The 26,148-nt window shown below is 41.5% G+C and overlaps 1 protein-coding gene across 1 annotated transcript in view; it reads left to right on the top strand.

Annotated features, from left to right (window-relative positions):
- SEMA5A (semaphorin 5A) overlaps positions 1-26,148 on the top strand; it is a 366,908-nt gene that overhangs the window by 191,501 nt on the left and 149,259 nt on the right. Inside the window, 2 exon segments of the mRNA XM_001519071.3 lie at positions 16,844-16,906; positions 25,903-26,001. Of these exon segments, the coding sequence (XP_001519121.2) occupies positions 16,844-16,906; positions 25,903-26,001 (162 nt within the window).

Below are 26,148 nucleotides of genomic sequence, written 5' to 3'. Positions count from 1 at the left end.
AATCTGTGGATACTTTCAATTATGTTAAATGCCTTATGTTGGGTTAAAAGCTAATGATCTAAACAAATATTTTTGTCGGCCTTTAGGGCAGAACTCTATGCATATTAGTTTCTATTTAGGTGATTTTAGCTACCCTTCTCATTAAGTGAATCATTAGGCTATTTATTTAGGAGGTTATTTTCTGTTTTCACATAAAGCAGAGACCTGTTCCTGGGGAACAAATCTCAAATGCATTTGTCACTTCAAATCCCTTAAGAATATTTAAAACAAACTTTTGCCCTGTAGCAGTTTTACAATACTGCCTGTTTCCAAGATAATGGCTCACAGCTGAATGACTTAAATGAGGTCCAAAATCTTCTGGAGAGTATAGAATTGGGGGAAAAAATACTAAAGTTATAGGAAATGGTTTAGATACAAATGTGTGTGTTTGTGTGTGGGTGATAAAACTCATAAATAATAGTTTAGTGCTGACCTGGAGCTGCCATCTCTGTATTAAGACTATGAGTCTATAACAGTTGGGTAGATGGCTTTAGAATGCTGCAGATGTTTTGTTTTTATGATTCCACAGTGACCAGTTTACTGCGTTAGTCCCTTGAAGTAATTATAGTATCTGGACTTATTTATCTTTACTACAAGAAGAGCTCTCCTCTCAAGAGAGAATAGAACTGCACAAAAGTACCTAAACCCATAAAGATTGGCCCCCATTTTTAATTGCTTTTGCCTGGTAGTGGGACGCAGTAAATGAAGAAGTGGGAGTGAGACAGCAAGTACTATTAGAAATAACAATTATATGCAAAATACAGAATCCTGTACTATGCCTTCAGTAAAGGACAAGAAAAGAATAGGGAAATTCCCACCCACAAGGAGCTTACACCCCATTGAGACAGGCTTAAAAATAATTCCTAGTGGTGAAGTCAGAATCTATAAATTCAATGATCGGTGACATATTTATTCATATATATAAAAACATTCATTCATTAAATCATATTTATTGAGAGCTTATTGTGTGCAGAGCACTGTATTAAGCAGTTGGAAAGTAAATTCAGCAATAGAGACAATCACTGCCCACCATGAGCCTACATCTACAGTCTAGTCTGTACACATAAGTGCTGTGTATTGATATAAATATGCAATAAGTATAATAGCAACCAACTTTGGGAGTTGGCAAATTAGTCAGGTTAGGCTTTTTGGAGGAGATGAGGTTTTTTAGGAAGACCTTAAAAATAAGGTATGTCAACAAAGGACTCTGAACTTCTGAGAATCTCTGGAATTATATTTCAAAATGTGGGACCAGCCATTACAAGTGGGATATCCCTGCTGGGATTAGGCTGCTGCTCACCAATAAGCTAATTTAGCAAGAGATCTGACCTCTTCCGCCGGGTGGTGTTTACCTTGAGCTGGCCCAATCCAGATCAGTACTCGCTTCTAGCATAAGATCAGCGAGGGATGCAAGTCGCAGACAGGATTAGCTACATTCTTTTAGAACTAACCTGTAGATTGGCTTAAGCATAACATGCTTTCCTTAGTAATGGATAGGAAATCACAAGCAGAGCAGTGTGGCCAAGTGAAAAGAGCACAAGCCTGGGTTTTAATTCTCACTCTGCCATGTACCTGCTGTGTGACCTTGGGCAAGTCTTTTAACTTCTCTGGGCCTCAGTTCCCTCATCTGCAAAATGGGGATTCAATGCTTGTTCTCCCTTTTATTTAGATTGTGAGTCTAATGATCAGATGGGAGGAGCAGAAACATTTCCGGGGTTGTCTGTTCCTTCCCCCGAGCCCGTTGCTGGAAAGACCAGTTGAAAAATGGACTGCCCAGCGTAAAATTGGATGGCCGGCCACCCTATCTCCAAATGAATGCATTGAATGACAGGAAATATAGCCTACAGTATGCTGACAACAACTAAACCTGGGTTTAGTCAGTCAATCATTCAGTGGTATTTATTGAGCATTTACCGTTTGCAGAGCCCTGTACTAAGCACTTAAGTCAAGTGTCAGACTGTAGTTGTGACTCGGTGTAGAGTTGTATGGAGGCATCGCACTTGATTCCTATGCCTGGATGAATTTGTCCTTGAGGAAAAGTAAGTTCTTAGGTTTGACTTGATAAATCAATATAATTTTTAAAAAGATATTTTAGTAGGGCTATATTAGGTGAGTTCTGAAGGGTTTTTTAGGTAGTGAATTCATATGTGAGAGAGGGGTTAAGTTTTGTAAGTCAAAAACATTTTTAAGAATGATTTCAGATCTGTAGACAGTCTTGAAAAGACAGCTTCAATTTTTGGCAGGCATCGCAAAATGAGAACTGTATTATATATTTCTATGTATAATGTATAGGTATTTCTTGAGGCGGTTAGGTGGTATTTGATATCAGTTGGCTGCAAAAGTCCTGTTATTACATCTCCTCTGTTCTACTGCCTCGTTTCATGAAAAACCTGCAGTCAGTAGCTGATTTGCTCTGACATCATCCTTAGCCTTGCTGTCTGGTGTAGTTTTGGAGATCTGCATAGGTTTAAGAAAATTCTGGAAAACACAATTCCCCAATTGAACTTTAGTTGGACTCCCTTGAATCTCATTGCGGAATCAATCACGGACAGATTTGCTGCTCGGGGACTCTTATTCCCATCTAACTCTTGAATAACCTGCACCTGAACCCTAAACAAAGTCCCTCAGACAGTGAAAAGAAAAGATCAGATTATTTTATTTGAATAAGATCCATCAATGAATATTGACACTGCCATTAGGAGACATCTGGAAATCATGACATATTCATCAGCATGTGTATTTTGGAGAACTATTTGCTAAGTGTTTTGAACCATTAGTCTCATGTGAGGGGAAAAAATGCTCTATATCTTTTTCTTATTCACCTTCCTCCTTTGCTTGCTAAACATTTAAAAAGTGATCTTATCAGTTGCATTCTGGCATTACCACCACATTTCTAGAGAAGCAGCGTGGCTCAGTGGAAAGAGCCCAGGCTTGGGAGTCAGGTCATGGGTTCGAATCCCAGCTCTGCCACTTGTCAGCTGTGTGACTGTGGGCAGTTCACTTCTCTGTGCCTCAGTTACCTCATCTGTAAAATGGGGATTAACTGTGAACCTCACGTGGTACAACCTGATTACCCTATATCTACCCCAGCACTTAGAACAGTGCTCTGCACATAGTAAACGCTTAACAAATACCAACGTTGTTATTATTGTGGGCAATTCCTCTTGGATTGACGTTAGCTGTCTAAAAGTTGAGGAGTGGGAATGCAGTTTTTGAGGCCTTTTACAGATCTAAAATAAGTAGTAGTAATTATGATCGTGGGTTTTTTTTAAGCGCTTACTGTGTGCCAGGTATTGTACTAAATGTTGGGGTGAGTAAAAGCAGTCATTCATTCAATAGTATTTATTGAGAGCTTACTATGTGCAGAGCACTGTACTAAGCGCTTCGGATGAACAGGTCGGCAACAGATAGAGACAGTCCCTGCCGTTTGACGGGCTTACAGTCTAATCGGGGGAGACGGACAGACAAGAACAATGGCACTAAACAGCGTCAAGGGGAAGAACATCTCGTAAAAACAATGGCAACTAAATAGAATCAAGGCGATGTACAATTCATTAACAAAATAAATAGGGTAACGAAAATATATACAGTTGAGCGGACGAGTACAGTGCTGTGGGGATGGGAAGGGAGAGGTGGAGGAGCAGAGGGAAAAGGGGAAAATGAGGCTTTAGCTGCGGAGAGGTAAAGGGGGGATGGCAGAGGGAGTAGAGGGGGAAGAGGAGCTCAGTCTGGGAAGGCCTCTTGGAGGAGGTGATTTTTAAGTAAGGTTTTGAAGAGGGAAAGAGAATCAGTTTGGCGGAGGTGAGGAGGGAGGGCGTTCCAGGACCGCGGGAGGACGTGACCCAGGGGTCGACGGCGGGATAGGCGAGACCGAGGGACGGCGAGGAGGTGGGCGGCAGAGGAGCGGAGCGTGCGGGGTGGGCGGTAGAAAGAGAGAAGGGAGGAGAGGTAGGAAGGGGCAAGGTGATGGAGAGCCTCGAAGCCTAGAGTGAGGAGTTTTTGTTTGGAGCGGAGGTCGATAGGCAACCACTGGAGTTGTTTAAGAAGGGGAGTGACATGCCCAGATCGTTTCTGCAGGAAGATGAGCCGGGCAGCGGAGTGAAGAATAGACCGGAGCGGGGCGAGAGAGGAGGAAGGGAGGTCAGAGAGAAGGCTGACACAGTAGTCTAGCCGGGATATAACGAGAGCCCGTAATAGTAAGGTAGCCGTTTGGGTGGAGAGGAAAGGGCGGATCTTGGCGATATTGTAGAGGTGAAACCGGCAGGTCTTGGTAACGGATAGGATGTGTGGGGTGAACGAGACACAGTCGGTTGGACACAGTCCATGTCCCACTTGGGGCTCTCAGTCTCAGTCCCATTTTACAGGTGAAATAACTGATGCACAAAGAAGTGAAGAAGTGACTTGTCTAAGATCACACAGCAGCCAAATGTCGGAGCTGGGATTAGAACCCACGACCCTCTTACTCTCGGGTCTGTGCTCTACTCACTATGCCATGCTGCTTCTCGATGAGTGATCAATCACATTTTTGTCCAGTTTCCAGAAATAGAAGAGAATCTCAAGAAGATTTCTGGAACAGTCCCTGTTTCCTCTCTCTTCCAATTTCGTGCAGCTTGTTCATTTAGAAGAAACCAATCAATCAATACTGCGAGCTTACTGTAGTGTAAATGTAGTACAAGTGTAGTACACTTGTAGGAATCAAGTGTAGTGTACTGTAGTGTAGTGCACTGTATTAAGCACTTTGGAAACTACAGTACAGTAGTGTTGCAATAAATGCTACTTGCCCAAGAAAACCTCACAAAAGTAAGGTAAACCCCATTCAGCTGTTTTCTTCTTGAACAGGGATCAACCCCGAGGTTTGTGCTTTGCAGAAGGTGGAGATAAGCTCCCTTTCACGGGCTTCTCTTCTCTCCCTCGTAGGTCATTGAGCGCCTGGAAGTCCAGAAATAATGAAGGGAGTATTCCCTAATTAATCTGTGCATTGTGTTGAATCCCTACTCTCCTACTCCAACCCAGCCCGCAAACTTCACTATTCTAATGCTAACCTTCTCACTGTACCTCAATTTTGTTTCTCTTTCTTTGGACCTCTCGCGCACTTCCTCCCTCTGGCCTGGCATGCCCTCCCACCTCATATCCCAGAGGCAATTACTCTCTCCCCCTCAAAGTCTTATTGAAGGCCCACCTCCTCCAAGAGGCCATCCTTGACTAAGCTCTATTTTCCTCTCCTCCCACTTCCTTCTGCATCACCCTGACTTGCTCCCTTTATTCACCCCTGCTTCCAGCCCCACAGCATGCTTGTACACAGCCGTAATTTGTGTATTTAGTCATATTGTCTGTCTCCCCATCTAAAAAAAAAAAAATGTTGGTATTTGTTAAGCGCTTACTATGTGCAGAGCACTGTTCTAAGCGCTGGGGTAGACACAGGGGAATCAGGTTGTCCCACGTGGGGCTCACAGTCTTAATCCCCATTTTACAGATGAGGGAACTGAGGCACAGAGAAGTTAAGTGACTTGCCCACAGTCACACAGCTGACAAGTGGCAGAACTGGGATTTGAACTCATGAGCCCTGACTCCAAAGACCGTGCTCTTTCCACTGCGCCACGCTCATCTAGGTCATCTAGCTCATCTAGGCCGTGAGCTCGTTGTGGGCAGGGAATGTGTCCTTTTATTGTTGTATTGTACTCTCCCAAGTGCTTCGTACAGTGCTTTGCACCCACTAAGCGCTCGATGATAGAGCGAATGAATGAATGAATGTCTAGCTTTTCCTTTCCTCTTATACCAAACTTCTCAAGAGAGTATTCCCTGTCTGGAGGGTTGATAAGAGCATAAGAGGAATCTGGCTTTGTTTTCCAACAGACCTGAGTTTTTTAATTACTTAAAATCTGTGATGGAAAAAATATGCTACCATAGGAAATAAGCTTGATTATTGCTCGTTCATTAATCGTCGATCATAGCCAATTTCATGCTTTTAACATGTTTTACATGAATTGTTCTGAAAGTACATGAAAGATTTCCCTCAACAGAGCAGCTGCTGCAGTTAAAATCCACCCACATGGTACTTCTGCCATTACTTTCCTAAAATGAACCCTTCTTGAATCACTCCTAAGGCTCTCCATTGCTCTTGAAAGAGAAACAAAACTTGTTTTTGAATTTGGAAGACAAGTTTAAACAGCACCAGCCCGATTAGCCTTAATGAGCTTGTATCTCTATATATTCATGGCATGAAATTCAAAAAATGAGGCCCCCTAAGTGGAAGCCAGAGGATGGGAGCCAGTGATTGTTACCTACTTCTTCTGTTTTCTTCCCTCATCCTCCTCCCTTTCCCCCTTCTCTCCCCTCCTATTGTCCCCCAATTCTTACCTTCCTTCCCTGATCTCAGTTTTCAAGGGGATTGTCTTAGTCCCAATACCCTGAGCAAGTAGGAAATTCAGGATATTTCTGTGGCTGACTTGCAGGTGGAAGAAGCTTATTTCTATCGTTCCCAAATTAATTATTTCTTCCCCTAAAGCTTTCAAATTCCTTACTCCTGCCAAAGAGCCTGTAAGGACAATTTTCCATTTTCCTTCTTTTTTTCATTGCTCCCGGTGTCTTTATTTTAGTTACGGTACCTGGTACGCAGCATTCAAAGTGAATATATTACTCTCCCCAAATAACTCGTTGATTACAAGTACTTCTAACAGGAATTTAATGTTTTGTTCTGCACTGACTTCTCGCCATTTCTGGAGCCGCAAGTGGGGTTAATGTAGTTTGGCAGTTTTAATAATTTTCCCCGTGATCCTTGAAAAAAAAGCAGTATGTGGGTTTGCTGTGTTGTCATTAAAAGCATAATTTTAATTAGTAATGCAGGGGAAAAGGACTGTGCCACATTATTAATTTCCTGAAGCAGTTATAACTTTCCTTTCATTTGTGCTGTGCCCCTAATACAGTGCTGTACTTACTCCCTATGGATGTGCCACAAAGTTCTTGTGGATCGAGTAAATGATGAATAAAGTTTTCATCAACCTTGAATCTCCATTAGAGATTTATAATGTGGGAAATCTTAGGGAAGAGAGCTAAAGGGGAGAGTAGAGCCTGATTAAGTTGATGCACCTTATAGAAAAAGATCAATTAAATAAGAACATTTTAATTTATTCTAATTTTTGTTGGCTTACATGAACAATATTCATTTAAACAAAATCATCCATTAAAATCACAGTACAATGTGACCGAAAGTCGTTTATCAAAACGAAGCTCATTTTCTGTATTTCCCTGTTTGAAATACAGTTATTTTAGCTATACCATAGAAACTTGAGAATAAGAGAAATGACTCTTCAATATGTATACAAAATCCAGATTCTAATGTTGTTTATTCCAACTCAAGACATAAATTCATGATACTAACCATGAATATAGCCCATAAAGTAATTTTCAATAAATCTTGTGTCCTGGCAAATCAGTCATTTTGCTAGTAACCTGTGATAGATATATAGCTTTAGAGTGTTGGGAATGTCATCTATTGAACATTCATTTATAGCCCAAATAATAAATTTCTTGCTGAATTCAATATTTGCAAAATCATTTCCTAACATACATGCATTCACAATCCCAACCTGATATTCATGGGAAATCTCAGCATACCATCTAGTTTAAACGTGTACTAACAGAAGACTTGATACAAAAGCTAATTCTGTTCCTAAAATTAATCTCATGCAATTGAAACGAAAATAATCTAAGACTCAAAAGCCACCACCCTAAAATTTAATGCTGTGGTTTTATTTCCACCTTGTAGGACAGATACACTGCTCTGTTCTTAGCATATTTTCAGTTTGTTCTTAGGCAAAGTGAAATATCCTAAGGGTTTCAGAAGCTAAGTTACTTCTCTGCATATGCAGGTGAAGGAGTTTGGCTGTCAACCCCAGCTTTCACTGAAGTAGAGGTCGGGGGAAAGACAGAAATCTCTAACCAACTTTGGAATGTTGGGAAGTTTTGGTGGTTTGAAACAGAGGCAAACCCCCTAATCCCCCGATTATAGTAATAATAATTTAGGTATTTTTAAGTGCTCTGTGCCAATGCTGGACTAGACTAAACTAAATGCTGGAGCAGGTACAAGAGGGAGTAGGAGAAGCAAGCGTGGCTCAGAGTATAGAAAATGGGCCTGGGAGTCAGAAGGTCATGGGTTCTAATCCTGGCTCCACCACCTGTCTGCTGTGTGACCTTGAACAAGTCACTTCATTTCTCTGGGCCTCAGTTGCCATCATTTGTAAAATGGGGATTGAGTGTGAGCCCCATGGATTGTTGTGTCTACCCTGACTAACTTGTACTTACGCCAGTGCTTAGAACAGTGCTTGGCACAAAGTAAGCACTTAACAAGTATCATAATAATAATAATTATTATTATTAAGATAAACATTGACCACAGTCCCTGTCCCACATGGGGCTCTTGGCCTTAAAGAGCTAGAGTGAGAATAGGTATCTTATCCCCATTTTACAGTTGGCAAAATCAAGGCATAGAGAAGTTAAGTGACTTGCCCAGTGTCACACAGCAGGCAAACGGAAGAACCTAGATTAGAACCCAGCTCTCCCGACTTCCAGGCTAACGCTCCATCTGGTAGACCACACTTCACAAAACAAATCTAGAACTATGGGTTTGGAGTGTGGAGAGGTGGGCCAGGGAAAGGCAAAAGTTGTGGAATGACCGAAACAGGGAGGAGCAGTTAAAGGGGGTTATGGGCCAGGCTTTGTGTACCCTGACAGGAAATAAATGTAGTATATAAATGAGCCGAGCACACAATTTCTGTGCTTCCTGGAGGAGTTGATTCCTTCTCTTCTTGGAGATGCGGTCATCAGATTCCATGAGCCCTATCTGATTCTTTCCCCATCACAATTTCCAAAAGGCCGAGTTGAATAACAAATGCGGCCGGTTCTTTATCATCACACTTGCAGATGCACCAAGTGACCTGGAAGCTAGACTCAGAGAAAGCTTCTGGTTGACATCTCTTGGCAACAAGACTGCTCAAAACTATGCTTCTACATCCTTCCACCTGGTTTCTCCACTCCTATTTCTAAAGCCTCTCCCAACTGCCCCCTTTGTAGATACTGGCAAAAGAGTTAATTGAGAGAGTAGAAAAGAAGTTCAAGCCTCAGAGCTAACCAGATTGATACTTTCATCCGAACCTCGTTAGAATCAAACTTATTTTCTAGAATCGCTCAATTCCTTGTTCTCATTCTGTTTTGAACTCTGCGACTGATATTATGTTAACTGGAATTTAGTACCTAATTGTCAAGACAATTTAAAACTCTCCAAATTATTGTTGAAATACATGACATAGGAATGTGAATGCAAACAGATAATAAAAAACCAAAAAACAAAAACCCTTGGGTAGTTGTTAATTTTTGGCACTGTGTAATTAAACCACTTTTTCAACGTTCTCTTTTGCCAGTATCTAATTAGCAAAGCCATCTGCTAAAAGAGTGCTGTTCCATCTGCCTGGTGTGTTCTCTTCATTTTTATAAAAAGTGCCTGCCTTTCCCTGGTTCCCGCCTAATTAACTTTTTTAACTGTGGAATGTGATAGTGCACAACTTTGTTTATACACTTCTCAGAAGTGTGTTATGTGTAATTACATGTATATAATACATATCTAACTGGCCAGACTCTCATCCCTTTTACCCAGTGGTTTAGTTTCTCAAAGATTACAGCTCCAATCTTGACTGAGCAAAACTTTCGCCATTATTTAAATGATGCTATCTGTATATTTGTTTATGTAATGCTAAGTTTTCGGTTTCTCTTTATAGAGTTGGCACTTCATTCCTGCCCAACAATTGGAAAGGAACATAATTAACTGGAAAAAAGTCCTTCCCATCTTGTCTTTAAGCAATGTGGCACAGTAGCAAGAGCATGGGCCTGGGAGTCAAAGGACTGTTTGGTTTTGTTTTTTTTTAATGGTACTTGTTAAGTACTTATGATGTGCCAAGCACTGTTCTAAGCACTGAGGTAGATACGAACTGATCAGGTTAGACCCAATCCGTGCCCCACAAGGGGCTCACGGTCTCAATCTCCATTTTACAGACGAGGTAACTAAGGCGCCACAATGTTTTATAACTTGCCCAAGATTGCACAGCACGTAAGTGGAGGATCCTGGATTAGAACCCAGGTCCTCTGACTTTTACTCCTGTGCTCTTTCCTCTAGACCATACTGCTCCACTGAGTTTGTCTGGCTCTCAGTCCAGAAGCTTCCTAAGATCTGGGCAGTTTGGGTTGTTGCTGAGAGAGAGTCCTGTATGGAGCAAGGATCTCCACCACGACCTTTAGGGCACCACGGGATTCCTTTGGGTGGCCTCAGGGGATCTGAAGCTTCTGGAGAGACCAAGATTAGGCACCGAGGCAGCTATGGACTCCTTGCCCTTTTTCCCTTAATATAGGGGAACTAATTTGAGGAATTAATTTGATTCGTAGGAGAACTAATTTGATCTGCCGCTTCTCCAAGTCTATGAGAAGAATGCAGAACAGCAAATTGCTTAATTTTAGGCAGAAAGGAACTGGTGGAGTGGAAGAAAGCAATGAAAGGAGAGACTGGCTGGGGTTGAGTGGTGGGTGGTAAGAGCTAAAGAGGGAGATCATTAGCTTTAGCAAGAGGCATGGAATACAGTAAGTTTTACTTTAGCTGGAGTTTAGGACAATATATATATGTGCTTAATTTTATTTATTGAGCGCTGGTGCAGAGCACTCTAGAAAGGGCGTGTGAAAGTACGATACAGTATAGCATGATCCCTGCCCATAAGGAGCTTACAGCTTAGATGGTGAGACACAAGTTAAATTACCAATAGAAGAAATGACAAAGTGTAAGGATATTGGCATAAGTCCTGTGTGGCTGAGAGTGAGGTGAATATCAAGTGCTTAAGGGGCATAGACCCCAGTGCATAGAGGAGAAGGCAAGAAGGGGAAGTGAGGGATTACTCAGGAAAGGCCTCTTGGAAATGTGATTTTAGGAGGGCTTTTTATTTAAAAGCAAGTCATTGTATAGTTTTGAGACCAGCAAGAGGCCAGCACGTTCACATTTCTGCATCTGAATTACCCTTTGCCCTGCTTTGGTTAGCAATTTTTTTCTGATTTCACTAGATATTTTGGATTTTCTGTGTATCGTGTCTGCTTCCAGCAGTATACCATTGTACTGATTGGAGACTGCTTTATTCCGCAAGTAGGTTTGATTGTCCTTCTCTGTAGCCTTTCAGCTCTGTTATGTTTTTCCAAAGATGTGGTGACCAAAATGCCTACAGTATCTAGAGGTGGATGTATCCTGATGTTAAGCAGCATGGCTCAGTGGGAAAGCCACGGGCTGGGGAGTCAGAGGTCATGGGTTCGAATCCCCGCTATGCCACCTGTCAGCTGTGTGACTGTGGGCAAGTCACTTAACTTCTCTGTGCCTTAGTTCCCTCATCTGTAAAATGGGGATGAAGACTGTGAGTCTCACATGGGACAACCTAATTACCCTGTATCTACCCTAGCGCTTAGAACAGTGCTCGGCACATAGTAAGTGCTTAACGATACCAACATTATTATTATTATATGGTAGCAAACCAACTGATTAACTTAGTATTTCTATTGTAGCACAGGGGAAGAGGTGGGTTAATCAGGTTGGACACAGTTACTGTCCAACATGGGACTCTGAGAGGAAGGAGAACAGGTATTGAATTCCCATTTTAAAGATGAAGAAACTGAGGCAAAAAGAGGTTTAGTAACTTGCCCGAGGTCACACCCCAGGCAGTTGGTGGGGCTGGGATTAGATTGCAGGTCCTCTGATTCCCAGGCCCATGTTCCTTTCACGCCGCTCCTCTAATTGAATTGCAACTGTTTTTACCTGCTACTGTCCATTTTCCTTATTCATTCTCCCATATGAAGTCTGTTGTGAATAATAATGCTTCGATTCTAGTCAGATGACTCTGAATTCTTGTGGCCTTATATTTTCAGTGACCCATATTCTCAGAGAGAGCCTAAGCTACCACCTGAACTCAACAAGCAGTATAGTGTAATGGAGAGAGCACAAGCATGGGAGTTAGAAGGTCATCGGTTCTAATCCTGGCTCTGTCACATGCTTGCTCTGTGACCTTGGGCTAGTCACTTCACTTCTCAGTTCCCTCATCTGTAAAATGGGGATTAAGACTGTGAGCCCTATGTGGGACAGGGACTGTGCTCAACCCAATTTGCTTGTATTCAGCCCGGTGCTAAGTAAAATGCCTGGCACATAGTAAGCGCTTAACAAATACCATAATTATTGTTGTTATTATTATTATCAATAACCCCATCTTGCTTGATGATATTGTCTGATGGGCCCTCTGGTGTCATCTTCAATAATTGGATTAAGAGCCATGTCCCATAAATTGGAAAATTATGTTTACTTGTTATGGACTCATTCTTGATGATGCATAGCATAATTAGGTAATTATAGCGTAGTTGTCATGTATGATTTAAATCTTGTTTGGAATAAGGGCGGAGTCGTCTGTTCTTCAGCACTGCTGTGAATTGTATAGAAAACCTTGATTTAATGTTAATTTAAATGTGAATTTCTCCAACGCCTTGGCATCTTGTCACTTGTCAAATATTTCTCTTGACTTGACACGTTACTGCCCATCCTTTGCTTATTTTCAGCAGGTCCTGCTTTTATCCCAGAATCATTTTCTTCCAATGGGGCTCGGTCATTCACCTTAACGATGACTGAAAGTTCAGCTTTACCTTAGAAGGCAGTTTCCCATGTATGGGATATCCAATTGTTATTTAGACTAGAGTGACTGAAGGGGTTATTATGGCTGCTCCAATAAGGCAATGAAGAAGCTTCGTAGGCACTTGCCGTGTGTTTATGCCACTCTGCCGATCTCAAGGATACAGTGTGCCAAAATAGGCAGGCTTATATGGTGACTGAAGTGGGTGTGCATTTTGATACTCATGTACGAAATGGTTCTTTAGTAAATAATTTAAGTCTATCTGCAGGTCCTATTCAGGCCCTGAGTAAAAAAAGAGAAAAAGTCAGAAGCACCGCTAATGATCTCACAGTGACAGCTAAAGAGACTTTGACAAGGAAGATAGTAATACAAGTCTAATCTGAATTGCTAATCTGATCTAAATTTAAGGAATCTCCAGGCCTTCAAATCAGTGACAACAGGGCAAAGAAGTTGCACATTAGTCATAGCGGTGGTCTATGTGGACCTCTGCAATATTCTATTATTAATAGTAATAATAATAATGATGACAGCCTCAGTGACATGGTTACTATAAACTGAGCCATTGTTCTGATGAATCCAATGCACTTGAGGGATTTGGTGCTTCTTTTTGGAATAGTAGCTGGAAACTCAAGTCAAAGGTTTTATGCAGGATTCAATATTCCATGGTGCAAAGACTAGATTAATAATAATGAAAAACAAACAAATCTCTTTCATTTCTATTTCCAGTAAACTTTCCTCCCCTTGGCTAATATTTATCTAGTAAACGCAAAGGACAGAGAAGCAGTCAAAACACTCTCTGATGCTTTGTTTGCCATTTGTGCAGAGGTACCTGAACCACTGATGGCATTTGATAAAATTCCTCTCCATTACCCTTGGAGTCAACTCAGCTACTTGGTTTTGTTGTTTTCCGTAGATAACATCACTGTTTAACTGTGTGACACAATCACTTCTTATTGGCTCAGCCCCTAGAGGGTTTATTACTCGAGAACATGGTTTGGTTTCAACTTATGCACTGCATCCCCCAGTGGCTTGATCATTAATATAGAAGAATGCTCAAATCACTTCTGCTATCACTTCTGATAACAGAAGATATCTGTTAAGCACTTACTTTCTGCCGGGCACTGTTCTAAGCATAGGGGTTGGTGCAAGTCACTCCAGTTGGACACAGTCCCTGTCCCACGGTGGGGCTCACTGCCTCCATTCCCATTTTCCAGATGAGAGAATTGAGGCCCAGAGAAGTGAAGTGACTTGCCCAAGCTCACACAGCAGACAAGTGGCGAAGCTGGATTAAAACCTGTGACCTTCTGACTCCCAGCCCCGTGCTCTATCCACTACCTCATACTGCTTCCCATATAGTTCTGAGTTCTATTTTGTCACTAGAATTTATTTTAACATCATCAGTAAATCAGTGGTATTTATTAAGACTGTCGTGGATAGGAAACGTGTCTGGCAACCCTGTTGTATTGTTCTCTCCCAAGCACTTAGTACAGTGGTCTGCACATATTAAGTGCTCAAATACCATTGTTAATGATTTACTGAGTGCTTAGTGAGCACCAGACTGAGTGTTTGGGAGAGTACAATAGATTTGGTAGATAGGATCCCTGCCCTTAAGGAGATTGCAACCCCTCAAGGAGATTACAACCTGAGAGGGCTATCTATTTGGACTCCTGATTGAGTTTAACCAGGAAAATGGACACTGCTTTTTATATGTAAATGAAACAAAATAGGAGGAGGGCTGCACAAGGATCCTCTGGCCAAATCTAAGACCCATAAAGAATGGTAGTATATCACACAACTGACATCCAAAGAGTGGAATATGTTATTATCGCCTCAAGGACTGTCATCACATTTCACAGAAGCATTTGTTATAATGATGTACAATTCAAGACCACTGGAGTTTTTGACATTAGATGGAGATTAGTTATGATTTTAAGTAAAGCTGACTTTATCTTTGTAGTCAAGCATAATGAGGGTTGAATCATAAAAAAAGGATTATAAAAAATCGCTTATAACAGTGATAAAATTTGGTGAGTAGATATTGTACTTGTTTGGCTGTTGAAATGTGTGCAAGTATGTATCTCCCTTAAATTATGGTGCTGGGTTTTTCAACCAAGAAATATTGCATTTGAAATTCACTTCTAGTAATCATTCTGCAATCCGTCAGGACCTTTTTGAGTTTTGCAGAATAGAAGCTCTTTTTGCTGTGAAATTGAGTTTCAACTATTTATCATTTTCATATGATTTGGCATTGTTTGATCTAATTTTTAACAAAGGCTGAACTTTTTTTCAGTTCATGGTATAACTTAGATGGATATTGCTGCTTCAGCAGAAATTCAACTGTAATAGAAATTATTTTACAAGGCTAAAATTATAAGGGAAAAATCAGTATGAAAAGGAATAAAATATAAGGGTATTATTTTTCCTGGAAAATACACAACACCCACAAAAAGAAAAACATGTCTTTAACGTTATAGAAAGTTAATCCTAAAATCAGTGGGGCATTTTATTTCTCATGAATTGATTTTTGCAGATTTTAACTAATCACAAAGTATTCTTGCAAGTAAAGAGTAGATATATAAACATATCAAGTTGATGTCAAGGTGAATTAGTTTTGACTAGTTAAAGAAGAAAATAATAAAAACCATGGTTCCAATTATTTAGTGTGGACTTAGTTCTTAGGTGATTAGTTTAAAAAAAAAATCGAAGGTCTCTGTCAAAATCCAAAAGAGAGAGATTACAGTTGTGGGATACCCAGGGTGTTTTCGTTAATAAAGACATATGTTTCAGGATATATAAAATGTGTTTTCATTGTGGTTTACTCTGTCCATGTGATCATATGACCTGAGTACATGGTTATTCACTTTAAAATATGCTAACCTTTATGATGCAGCTTCTTAAAACACTTCGGTGTTGTTCTGTTGAAAAGTGGGTTTAAACGGTTTTCCAGAAATATGGTAAAATATGTCCCAAATCTCGAATAAACCTTTTCAGTGTAGCGAATATAATTTCACAAGCAAAGACCACCCGACTGCCAAAAAAAACCCAATTGAATTCCTCCATTCAGCATGATGCTAAGTTTCAATTTGGCTTTCCATTAAAAAGTGTTGGGTGGATTAAAGACAGGCTCATAAATATGCCTTGGCACCCTTAGTCACCTCTTTCACTCCCAGGCACTATATGCCCGACTCAATCGGGAATTGACTTCTAAGTAGAGCATCAGTGCCTATCATTTAGGGTGGACTTGTGGTGGGCCGAGGCACTAAAGAACCCTCATCTTCTTGCAACAACCTCTACCCCTGAATATACATAAATAACTTCTTGCCAAATTATGTAGGGGGTATGGAAAGAGACCTTTTAAAACTAACTGCTGCATAAGCTTAGTGGAGTTACCTTTCAGAGGCCCCCCCCCCCCAGTTGCGAGGGAGCTTTCGATATCAACTAAGAACGAACCAACGATGTATATGATGTATGTAGGTACCCCAAGATGATGTGGCTTACCCAGTCTGCATTGCATCCACCTCCACATCAAACAGAAATGCCTTAAAATCGGCTCTAAAGCACTCAGTCTCCTTGCCCGCACCTACCTCATCTTGCTGCTTTCCTACTACAACCCTGCCCACACACTTAATGCCAGTTTACTCAGCGTATTTCACTCTATCTCACCGTTGACCTCTCTCCTACGTCCTGCCTCTGGCCTGGACACCCTCCCTCTTCATATCCAACAGACAATTGCGCTCCCCATATTCAAAGCCTAATTGAAGGCATATCTCCTCCAAGAGGCCTTCCATGACTAAGCCCTCATTTCCTCTTCTCCCGTTCCTTTTTGAGTTGCCTTGATTTGCTTCCTTTATTCACCGTCCCTTAATCTCTCAGCACTTATGTACATATCCTTAATTTATTTATGTATATTAATCTCTTTCTTCCCCTCTAGGCTGAGCTTGTTGTGGGCAGGGAATGTATATACCAACTCTGTTATATTGTACTCTCCCGACTCCTTAGTGAAGTGTTCTGTACACAGTAAGAGCTAAATAAATATGGTTGATTTGTTGATTGATGCTTTCCCTGTGGCTCTGTCTGAGACCATAATGGTTTTCTCTTGTTTTGCTTTGCAGGCAGTGGAATGGCAGTGTGATGAAGCCACTAAAAGAGCGTGCTACAGTAAAGGGAAATCTCAGGTAAGAAGTGAGTCCGTATCCCTGTCTTGGTTTGAATGGCAAAGTATACATGGTTCAAAGGGAAAGTTTTCCTTTGCTCTCTCTGTCCAACCAGCTCGCTGTTCTTTAGGACAGGGAGATCCTTCAGAGAAAAATCAGAAGTTTAAGGGTTGGAGTAATGAGTAGGAAAGAACCATATCTTTCAGAGCCTGCGAAGGACTGCTTAGGGACAGTTAAACCCCGAACTCTTTGGGAGTTGCTCTCTCTCTCCCCTTTATTTCGTAACGTGTTTGTCTGCCCAGGACATCTCCCCTCCCCATCCTGTATCTGATGAACTACAGTTTGGGATGCGGAGTTTGGGGCACTGCATTCTCGGGTGCCTTTGACACAGAAAAAACATATATGATACGGTGCATGCATTACACAGGTTACACAGTATAATATAATGATGTCGTATCCCCCCATCTCCTTGCTTTAGAGTTATTGTGTTCCCCTACCAAGTCCAACAGTACCACTTTCAAGACACTGGACTTGGGAGCAGGAACTGAGACAGAGGCAGTTTTGGACAGGAGCAAACCAGCTGAAAACTGGGCTGTTCAGTGTATAACCTGACAAACTAATACCAGTTGTAAAGCAAGAGTGAAATGATTTGGATGAACAAGGTTTTCTTATTCCCCGCAGCTGAGAACCCGATTGATTCAGTCTCTCTGTGGTTCAAAGACCTGGTATTCATTTGGGTGATGCTTTCTTGTTCAGAATTGTATTGTCATTTTGCGATATAGCTTAGGACTGGGTGTTCTTTGAAAGCACTGTATAGTGCGCTTGACATATTCTATCATTTAACTCTCTCTCAGAAGACCTTGCATTGGGAAGCGATTTGAGCCATCCAGCCAGTGTGCTCTGCCCCTAAAGCCACCACTTTACACCATTTTTGTGTGATTTCTTTTAGTGTATCTGAACTCACCAGATTGATTTGAGCTGCAGTATTCAGGGACTGCAGCTTCATTTTGAGATAGCTAAGGCAGTTCCTGGGCTACAGTTGCCAAGCAAATACCCCCAACATTCATTGAGCCAAGCCACTCTGGCACGACCGCCGAGTTGACCTGGCATTGCCTCCCTAGAATGTGTGTGGCTATGTCCCTTGGAGTCCTTCCCGGAGACTTGGGCTAATTATTTCTTCAATTTATGCAGCCAAGGACAAAAAAGAAGAAAAAAATCCCTTAACATTGGCTGCCCATTGTGCTCATTTGTCTGGAAATATTTGCATAAATGGGAGAAAGATGGGGATGGGTGGAAACCAGTGGGATGACTTTGGGGTCAGAGCAATGATAGCAGCGTGGCTCAGTGGAAAGAACGTGGGCTTGGGAGTCAGGGGTCATGGGTTCTAATCCCGGCTCCGCCGCTAGTCGGCTGTGTGACCTTGGGCGAGTCACTTAACTTCTCTGTGCCTCAGTTACCTCATCTGTCAAATGGGGATTAAAAAACTGTGAGCCCCACGTGGGACAACCTGATCACCTCGTATCGCCCAGCGCTTAGAACAGTGCTTTGCACATAGTAAGCGCTTAACAAATGCCACAAATTTAATGCCCTTTTGCTCTCTCCTAATATGTAACCCGGAAGCCCTCCTGGGGTGTCCAAATTAAAGGTCATCACCCCCCCCCAACACACACACAATTCTTTAGACAAACAGCATACTCCTGTTTTCACAGATCCTGACTTTTGCGGAAGGTACTCAGGCAGATTGCTCCTGAATTATCCAAAAATGGAAAGTAGCACACTGATCACTTTTTTTAGGTAATAATTCAGTTTGATCCACTGACGTTATCCTAGAGACAGATTTCTAAGAGGTTTTCAGACACCTACACAGATCTAACTTGTGTTTCCATAGATCACATATAATTGGGCTGTGAAATGTCCGAGTCTGAATGTGCTTCATCTCTTAAGATGATGGTATTTTGGCAACTTTTCTGCAAGTCTAATTACCGAGTGACCAGCCTTTATCTCTGTTAGATATTATCAACATAATGTTACGTGTAGCTTGGGGGAGAAGAAGAAAATGAGTTGAAGTATTTGAGATTCATTTCTCAGTTATTTTATGGTTTGCCTTCGACTACCACAAAAGAAGATATTTACTTTAAGGATAAAAGAGTTTGAATGCTGTGTGAAAAATCTATCTCCCCATCCACTGTGAGACCCTGCTCTGCTCCTAGAAACGGGTAGTGTACTGAAGTACTGTTTGCCTGCTACCTTGGAAACCCATTAGTGAATTGTTTGTCCCTTTGGAAATTGTGTGTGTCATTCAGTGAATACAGTAAAAGTGCAGGGCCATCTTGCGTCTGATGGTAATTAATCCTGGAGAGGTGAACTTTTATTTTTGGATCTTTACCAAGTCATTAGTGCTCATCCATTGTCAGTGTTCTTATTGTCCTCTGAAATGCAGAACATTTAAACAGCGCTTTAATTGTTTAGATCTTTTTTAGAACAGTGCATTTGAAAAGATTTTCATGTGGTTAAATTTGTATTAAATCCTTTATATTTCCATGCTGTTGTTATCAGTCGAAGTATTTACTGAATGCCTTCAGTGGTCAGGGCACTGTTCTTTGTGCTTGGAAAGTGCACCAGAAACAAAACTCAGGGTCCATGCCCTCTCGTGGCTGACCATCTAATGGGGAAGAAAGACATACTTAAATTATTTACAAATTATAGGAGGAGGAGGAACTAACTAATAGGAGAATGACAGTGATACACATATGGCCGGAGGAGATAGTTGAATGAAGAATTGTGTAGAAAGTTGATACATGCATAAATAAGTGCTGAGGATGAGCACTTACATCCTTATGGAAATCCTTAAGGGTGGCTGTTAGGGTGTCGTCATTTGGGTTTTGGGAATTAATAATAATGTTGGTATTTGTTAAGTGCTTACTATGTGCCGAGCACTGTTCTAAGCGCTGGGGTAGACACGGGGAATCAGGTTGTCCCACATGGGGCTCACAGTCTTAATCTTGATTTTACAGAGGAGGTAACTGATGCTCCGAGAAGTTAGGTGACTTTCCCAAAGTCACATAGCTGACAAGTGGCCGAGCCTGGATTCAAACCCATGACCTCTGACTCCAAAGCCCATGCTCTTTCCACTGAGCCACGATTCCCCAGGGAAGGCATCTTGGGGGAGATGGCATAGTAGAAAGGTTTTGAGGTTGGGCAGAGCCATGGCCTGATGTTATTTAGGGAGGGAGTCGGAGGTAGGAAAGTGAAATTTCTTCTTCTCCTCTTTCATTATCTCCACTCTCTCTTAGCTCTCTAATGTTCCCCTTGCACCATATCAATCTATCAATCATATATCTACCTTTTTCTTCATATTACTTTATTTCTTCCACTGTTCTATATTCTCTTTTCCCCTGTTCTTTGTTCATTCCTATGGAGTTATCACTGATTAGTTATGGTAGTCACTAAGCAGTGGGCACAGTCTACACTTTAGAGCACTGTACTAGGCACGTGGAAGAGTATAGTATGATATAGTTGGTAGACTATGGTAGGTGGTAGAGCTCACAGTCTAGTGGGGCAGAGATATTAAAATACATTATGGATATGCACATAAATGCTGTGGGGCTGAAGGTGGAGTGAACTAAGTACAAATCCAACTGGAAGGTTGATGCAGAAAGGAGAGGGAGTAGGGGAAATGAGGGCTTAGTCAGGGAAGCCCTCTTGGAGGACAAGTGATTTTAATAAAGCTTTGAAGATGAAGAGAGTGATCGTCTGTTGGATATGAAGGGGAAAAGAGTTCCAGGCAAGAATGAGCTTTTAAGGGAGAGTGAAGAAAGGTGCCTTTTCTCTGAATTTCAAGATTATTTTCATCAGTCCTAAATATCTTTGCCCCGTGGTCTGGCTTAATAGGTTTCTAAACTTTTTCCCCCAGAAAAAACAACAACAAACTAATATCAATACTAAGTATAACCGCATTATCAAGCAGTACATAGATTTATAGAGGATTTTCCTGTAGAATTCAAATTACAAACCCACTCCTGATTTTGCTTAAGGTCTATAAAGTATTAGCTTTTGAAACTTTATATTAAAAAAATCAAGCAATAAAAATGAGATGTCATTTATGAACTTTATAAAAAATAAATGGGAGTTCATCCTTCATGGATATAAAGTACCATATTTTAAACAAAAGACATAAGAAGAGGGTCTTCCCAGTGAAAAAATGTAATATTGTGATAAAAACAGTTGTGAAGGAACAATGATGTGGTTGTACCATCAGCCTAAAGTATCTATTCTGAATCAGCTTAAACTGTTAGTGATTGTAAGTTCCTTGTGGGCAGGGATCATGTACCAACTCTATTGCCGTCTTCCAAGTGCTTAGTAGAACATCGATCGATTGATTGAAAGACTCTGAAGCCAGCAGACTTGTTCCTTTTACACGCAAGTGTGACAAATTATCTTTTCTCAAGGTTCAATGTTAATAAAATAACATTCCCTAAGTCTAATTACAGTGATATATATTCATTCATTCATTCATTCAATAGTATTTATTGAGCGCTTACTATGTGCAGAGCACTGTACTAAGCGCTTGGGATGAACAAGTCGGCAACAGATAGAGACAGTCCCTGCCGTTTGACGGGCTTACAGTCTAATCGGGGGAGATGGACAGACAAGAACAATGGCACTAAACAGCGTCAAGGGGAAGAACATCTCGTAAAAACAATGGCAACTAAATAGAATCGAGGCGATGTACAATTCATTAACAAAATAAATAGGGTAACGAAAATATATACAGTTGAGCGGACGAGTACAGTGCTGTGGGGATGGGAAGGGAGAGGTGGAGGAGCAGAGGGAAAAGGGGAAAATGAGGCTTTAGCTGCGGGGAGGTAAAGGGGGGATGGCAGAGGGAGTAGAGGGGGAAGAGGAGCTCAGTCTGGGAACGCCTCTTGGAGGAGGTGATTTTTAAGTAAGGTTTTGAAGAGGGAAAGAGAATCAGTTTGGCGGAGGTGAGGAGGGAGGGCGTTCCAGGACCGCGGGAGAACGTGACCCGGGGGTCGACGGCGGGATAGGCGAGACCGAGGGACGGCGAGGAGGTGGGCGGCAGAGGAGCGGAGCGTGCGGGGTGGGCGGTAGAAAGAGAGAAGGGAGGAGAGGTAGGAAGGGGCAAGGTGATGGAGAGCCTTGAAGCCTAGAGTGAGGAGTTTTTGTTTGGAGCGGAGGTCGATGGGCAACCACTGGAGTTGTTTAAGAAGGGGAGTGACATGCCCAGATCGTTTCTGCAGGAAGATGAGCCGGGCAGCAGAGTGAAGAATAGACCGGAGCGGGGCGAGAGAGGAGGAAGGGAGGTCAGAGAGAAGGATGACACAGTAGTCTAGCCGGGATATAACGAGAGCCCGTAATAGTAAGGTAGCCATTTGGGTGGAGAGGAAAGGGCGGATCTTGGCGATATTGTAGAGGTGAAACCGGCAGGTCTCGGTAACGGATAGGATGTGTGGGGTGAACGAGAGGGACGAGTCAAGGATGACACCGAGATTGCGGGCCTGCGGGATGGGAAGGATGGTCGTGCCATCCACAGTGATAGAGAAGTCTGGGAGCGGACCGGGTTTGGGAGGGAAGATGAGGAGCTCAGTCTTGCTCATGTTGAGTTTTAGGTGGCGGGCCGACATCCAGATGGAGACGTCCCGGAGGCAGGAGGAGATGCGAGCCTGAAGGGAGGGGGAGAGGACAGGGGCGGAGATGTAGATCTGCGTGTCATCTGCGTAGAGATGGTAGTCAAAGCCGTGAGAGCGGATGAGTTCACCGAGGGAGTGAGTGTAAATGGAGAACAGAAGAGGGCCAAGAACTGACCCTTGAGGAACTCCAACAGTTAAAGGATGGGAGGGGGAGGAGGCTCGGGGGAGGAGGCTCCAGCGTAGGGGCCCGAGAATATAGCTTATGGATTTTAGTGTCAAGATTTTAGTGTCAAGAAAAAAGCAGCAGAAATGGATAAATATTTTTTGAAGCTATTTTATTTGGAAAAACCTGAAGATACATCATCCTATATTCAAGAGAATATAATTATTGCAGTATATTATGTGGAAATAGAGTAGTTAGAACTTGATTGCTAAAAACTAATAAAGTTAAAAGACCTCCCACAAGGATTTCATTGACTTGTATTGAATTATGTATAATACTATGAGAGGATTACTTTATAAATTATTTTTCACCTTAAAATGTTTACCATCCTTTATGTAACCTATTCCTGAAGTCTTTATTCCACAGATCAGCTTGCAGACAAACAAATGCCTTGAAGGAAGAGGAACCTACCTAAAACATGTCAAATTGTATTGATCAGAAAGGATAAGAACCTTGTTAGGAAAAAATATGATAGTCACATGACATAGCTGACATCTTTGTCAACAGCTCATCTATCTAATTCATAGAATTGCCAAGTTAACCAGTTCTTGGTAAGAGCTTGGTATCTTCACTGTGAGCTTTCACAGTATCATCATCATAAAAACGTGATATTTGAATGCTTACTCTGTGCTTCAGGAAGGGTACTAAGCATTTGGGAGTGTACAATTCATCTGTCTAATGGTAACTTAAAAATTTACTTTCATCTTTCCTGAAGGATCCTCACATTTGGCTACCATTCCTAACCAATCAGCAAATAATATCACAAACATACCATAAAGTCATCTTAAACTTTCCTACACTAATCCCTTAAAAGGAGCCGAATACATAGGAGCAGAATTCTGTATACTATTATGCCCTCATGCTCTTCCTGCCAATGGGTAGAATAATACCTAGCAGATGCCTTTATGGAATCCAAACTGGAGTAATTATTAACTGATGTTGAAGGGGTTGAACAACCAATCCCAAAGTGGGCTTGAAAGATGGCTTTATAGAATCGATTCAAGGTATACTATTAAAACAGGTCATTGACCCTCTGAAGTAACCCCTTTGGACAGAAAACCCTGTCTATTTTTCCTCAACTTTTATGAATAGTTGTCAGTGATTCGGTGCTATGGAGGGAGAAAAATCTGGTGGGAGAAATAGAGTTAAAAGTCTGCCCTATCTGACAGGATAATATAAATTTGCCAGGGTGTTAGTGAACACCATTATTCACAGTGGCTAAAGAAAACTAATGCAGTAGGCCAAGAGCCAAATAAAACACCCTTAAAATCAGTATTTGTTTTAGGTTCATAAATTGAGAGCAACCCTTAACATGCTGTACTTGGCCAGTCAGAGCTGACTTTCACAGAAGCAATGCTGAAAAACAAGGGAATAAAGAAATAATTGCTTACAGGGGCAGAAAACTAACCAAATTGCATGCAGTGAATTTGCATGCAACTGGTCAGAAATGCAAGTAAAATTTTGTAAGAGCCACCTTAAAAGAGGTTCCTCCTTCACTGATTTGAAATGGAAATTCACTTTGGTTACAGAATTAGTAAATGTGGGATGTTGTTCAACTTTTAAACAGAGCTGGATAACTTTTCAGGGGTGATAGGAGGAGGGCAGTAGGTGAATTGGCCTCACGTATTGATAACATCTCACTAAACAGAAATGTCATTTTTGACAGTTTCATATAGATTCACTCAAACACTTCATTAACACCTCTAGGATGTTAACTCTCAGACAGCACTGTCAGAGAGAGGAATATTACCAGTACCACCTACCTTGTACACATGAGGAAACTGAGACACGTTGTTTGCCTGGGGTCGCCCAAAGAACCAGCTCAGATGACAACTCTAATGTCTCAGAATTGAAAACTAAACACAGTCCCGGAGAGAGACTAAAAATCGGATTCAATTTTTGGTGAGCAAACCTGAAAAACAGCAACAGTTCCAGAACACGCACTTAAAAAGAAGTATATCCCTGAGCTTGAAGGAAAATATTATTTTGCATTTTCTTCAAAAGATTGTGTTTTCAGAAACAGGAGCTAGGGATTACTTCTCCAAAAAATAACAGTCCATTTTGGCTTTTGCTGTTGCATTATGAGAATGAACATTGGACAGTAAAAAGAATAACAAGAAAGTGTGAAAATATCAAGTGAAGAATCCACTGATACCAAGAGTGAATGAATCCTGGGTGCCAGGCCCCACTGGGCAGCCTTTCATGCATTCAGTCGTATGGATTGACCACTGACTGTGTGCAAAGCACTGTACTGAGCTCTTGGGAGAGTACATTATACCGATGAATGGACACATTCCCTGTCCACAACGAGCTTACAGTCCAGAGACAAACTTAGCTTTTACCAGGCAGTACCGTGGAGGTTGGCTGGCAGAGGAAGAGGGAGATGCTTGAAAGTGACATATTCAGGTCCACTTGGTTGCCCTTCCCCAATAGAGTAGTTATTGCAGTTGTAAGCTCCTTGAGGGCAGGAATTGTGTCTAACGACTTTATTGTACTATACTCCCTTAAGAACAGTTAGTGCAGTGCAAATAGTAAGTGCTCAGGGAATACCATGGATTACTTGAATACTGTCAGAATTGATAGTAGTAATAGTACTTATTAAGTAAATAGAAGATACCCCGTTCTTGACAATACACTGAATCAAGAGGGGCAAAGTTAGTCACTTGTAGCAAAGTACAGAATCACAGGTCAAGAAGATATTTAAAGCTTTCATTATTCCCTATGATCCAGAAACACTGTCGTCCCATTAAGTGACATTTGCCTTTGTTTAGATCCAGACTGGACTGGCCTAAAACCTTTAGAATACTAGTGAGAAATGATGGGAGAAGCATAATTATGCATTATGTTTTGCCAAGTGGTTAGACACCCTCCCACCCCGTATTTGTATATTTAAGAAATTTGCTTCATAATTCTGCTTTATTTTTTAACTGGATTAAAGTTTGTTTTAGTCATTACTTTGCTAGGGATGATAAAAATGTCTTTAAATTAAAATTAATTTTAAACATAAGTAATAAAGTGTGGTAGAGGAATCTATTTTGCCTACTTCAAATTGAATTTATTAGTCAGAAAGAACATATCGAGTCTTTACTCGTCTCATTCTGCTTGGAAACATTGCTAAATGTGTCGTTTCTTTTGTGTGGCAGGAGGAGTGTCAGAATTATATCCGTGTACTCCTTGTGGGTGGTGACCGGCTGTTTACCTGTGGCACCAATGCCTTCACGCCTATTTGCACCAATCGCACGGTAAGGGGAGATGCATTTCTTTTTGCTTTCTCCCAAAAAGAGGAAGCTTTGAAAAAAGAAGAAATACACTTGAAATGCCCACTTCTTTTCGGCCTTTAGCCAAGGTTTGCGCATTGTTTTCTAGGTGAAGACAAACCTTTCCATTTT

Source organism: Ornithorhynchus anatinus, chromosome X3, assembly GCF_004115215.2.
Source record: "Ornithorhynchus anatinus isolate Pmale09 chromosome X3, mOrnAna1.pri.v4, whole genome shotgun sequence".
Classification (NCBI taxonomy): Eukaryota; Metazoa; Chordata; class Mammalia; order Monotremata; family Ornithorhynchidae; genus Ornithorhynchus; species Ornithorhynchus anatinus.
This window is presented reverse-complemented; position numbering and strand designations above follow the sequence as displayed.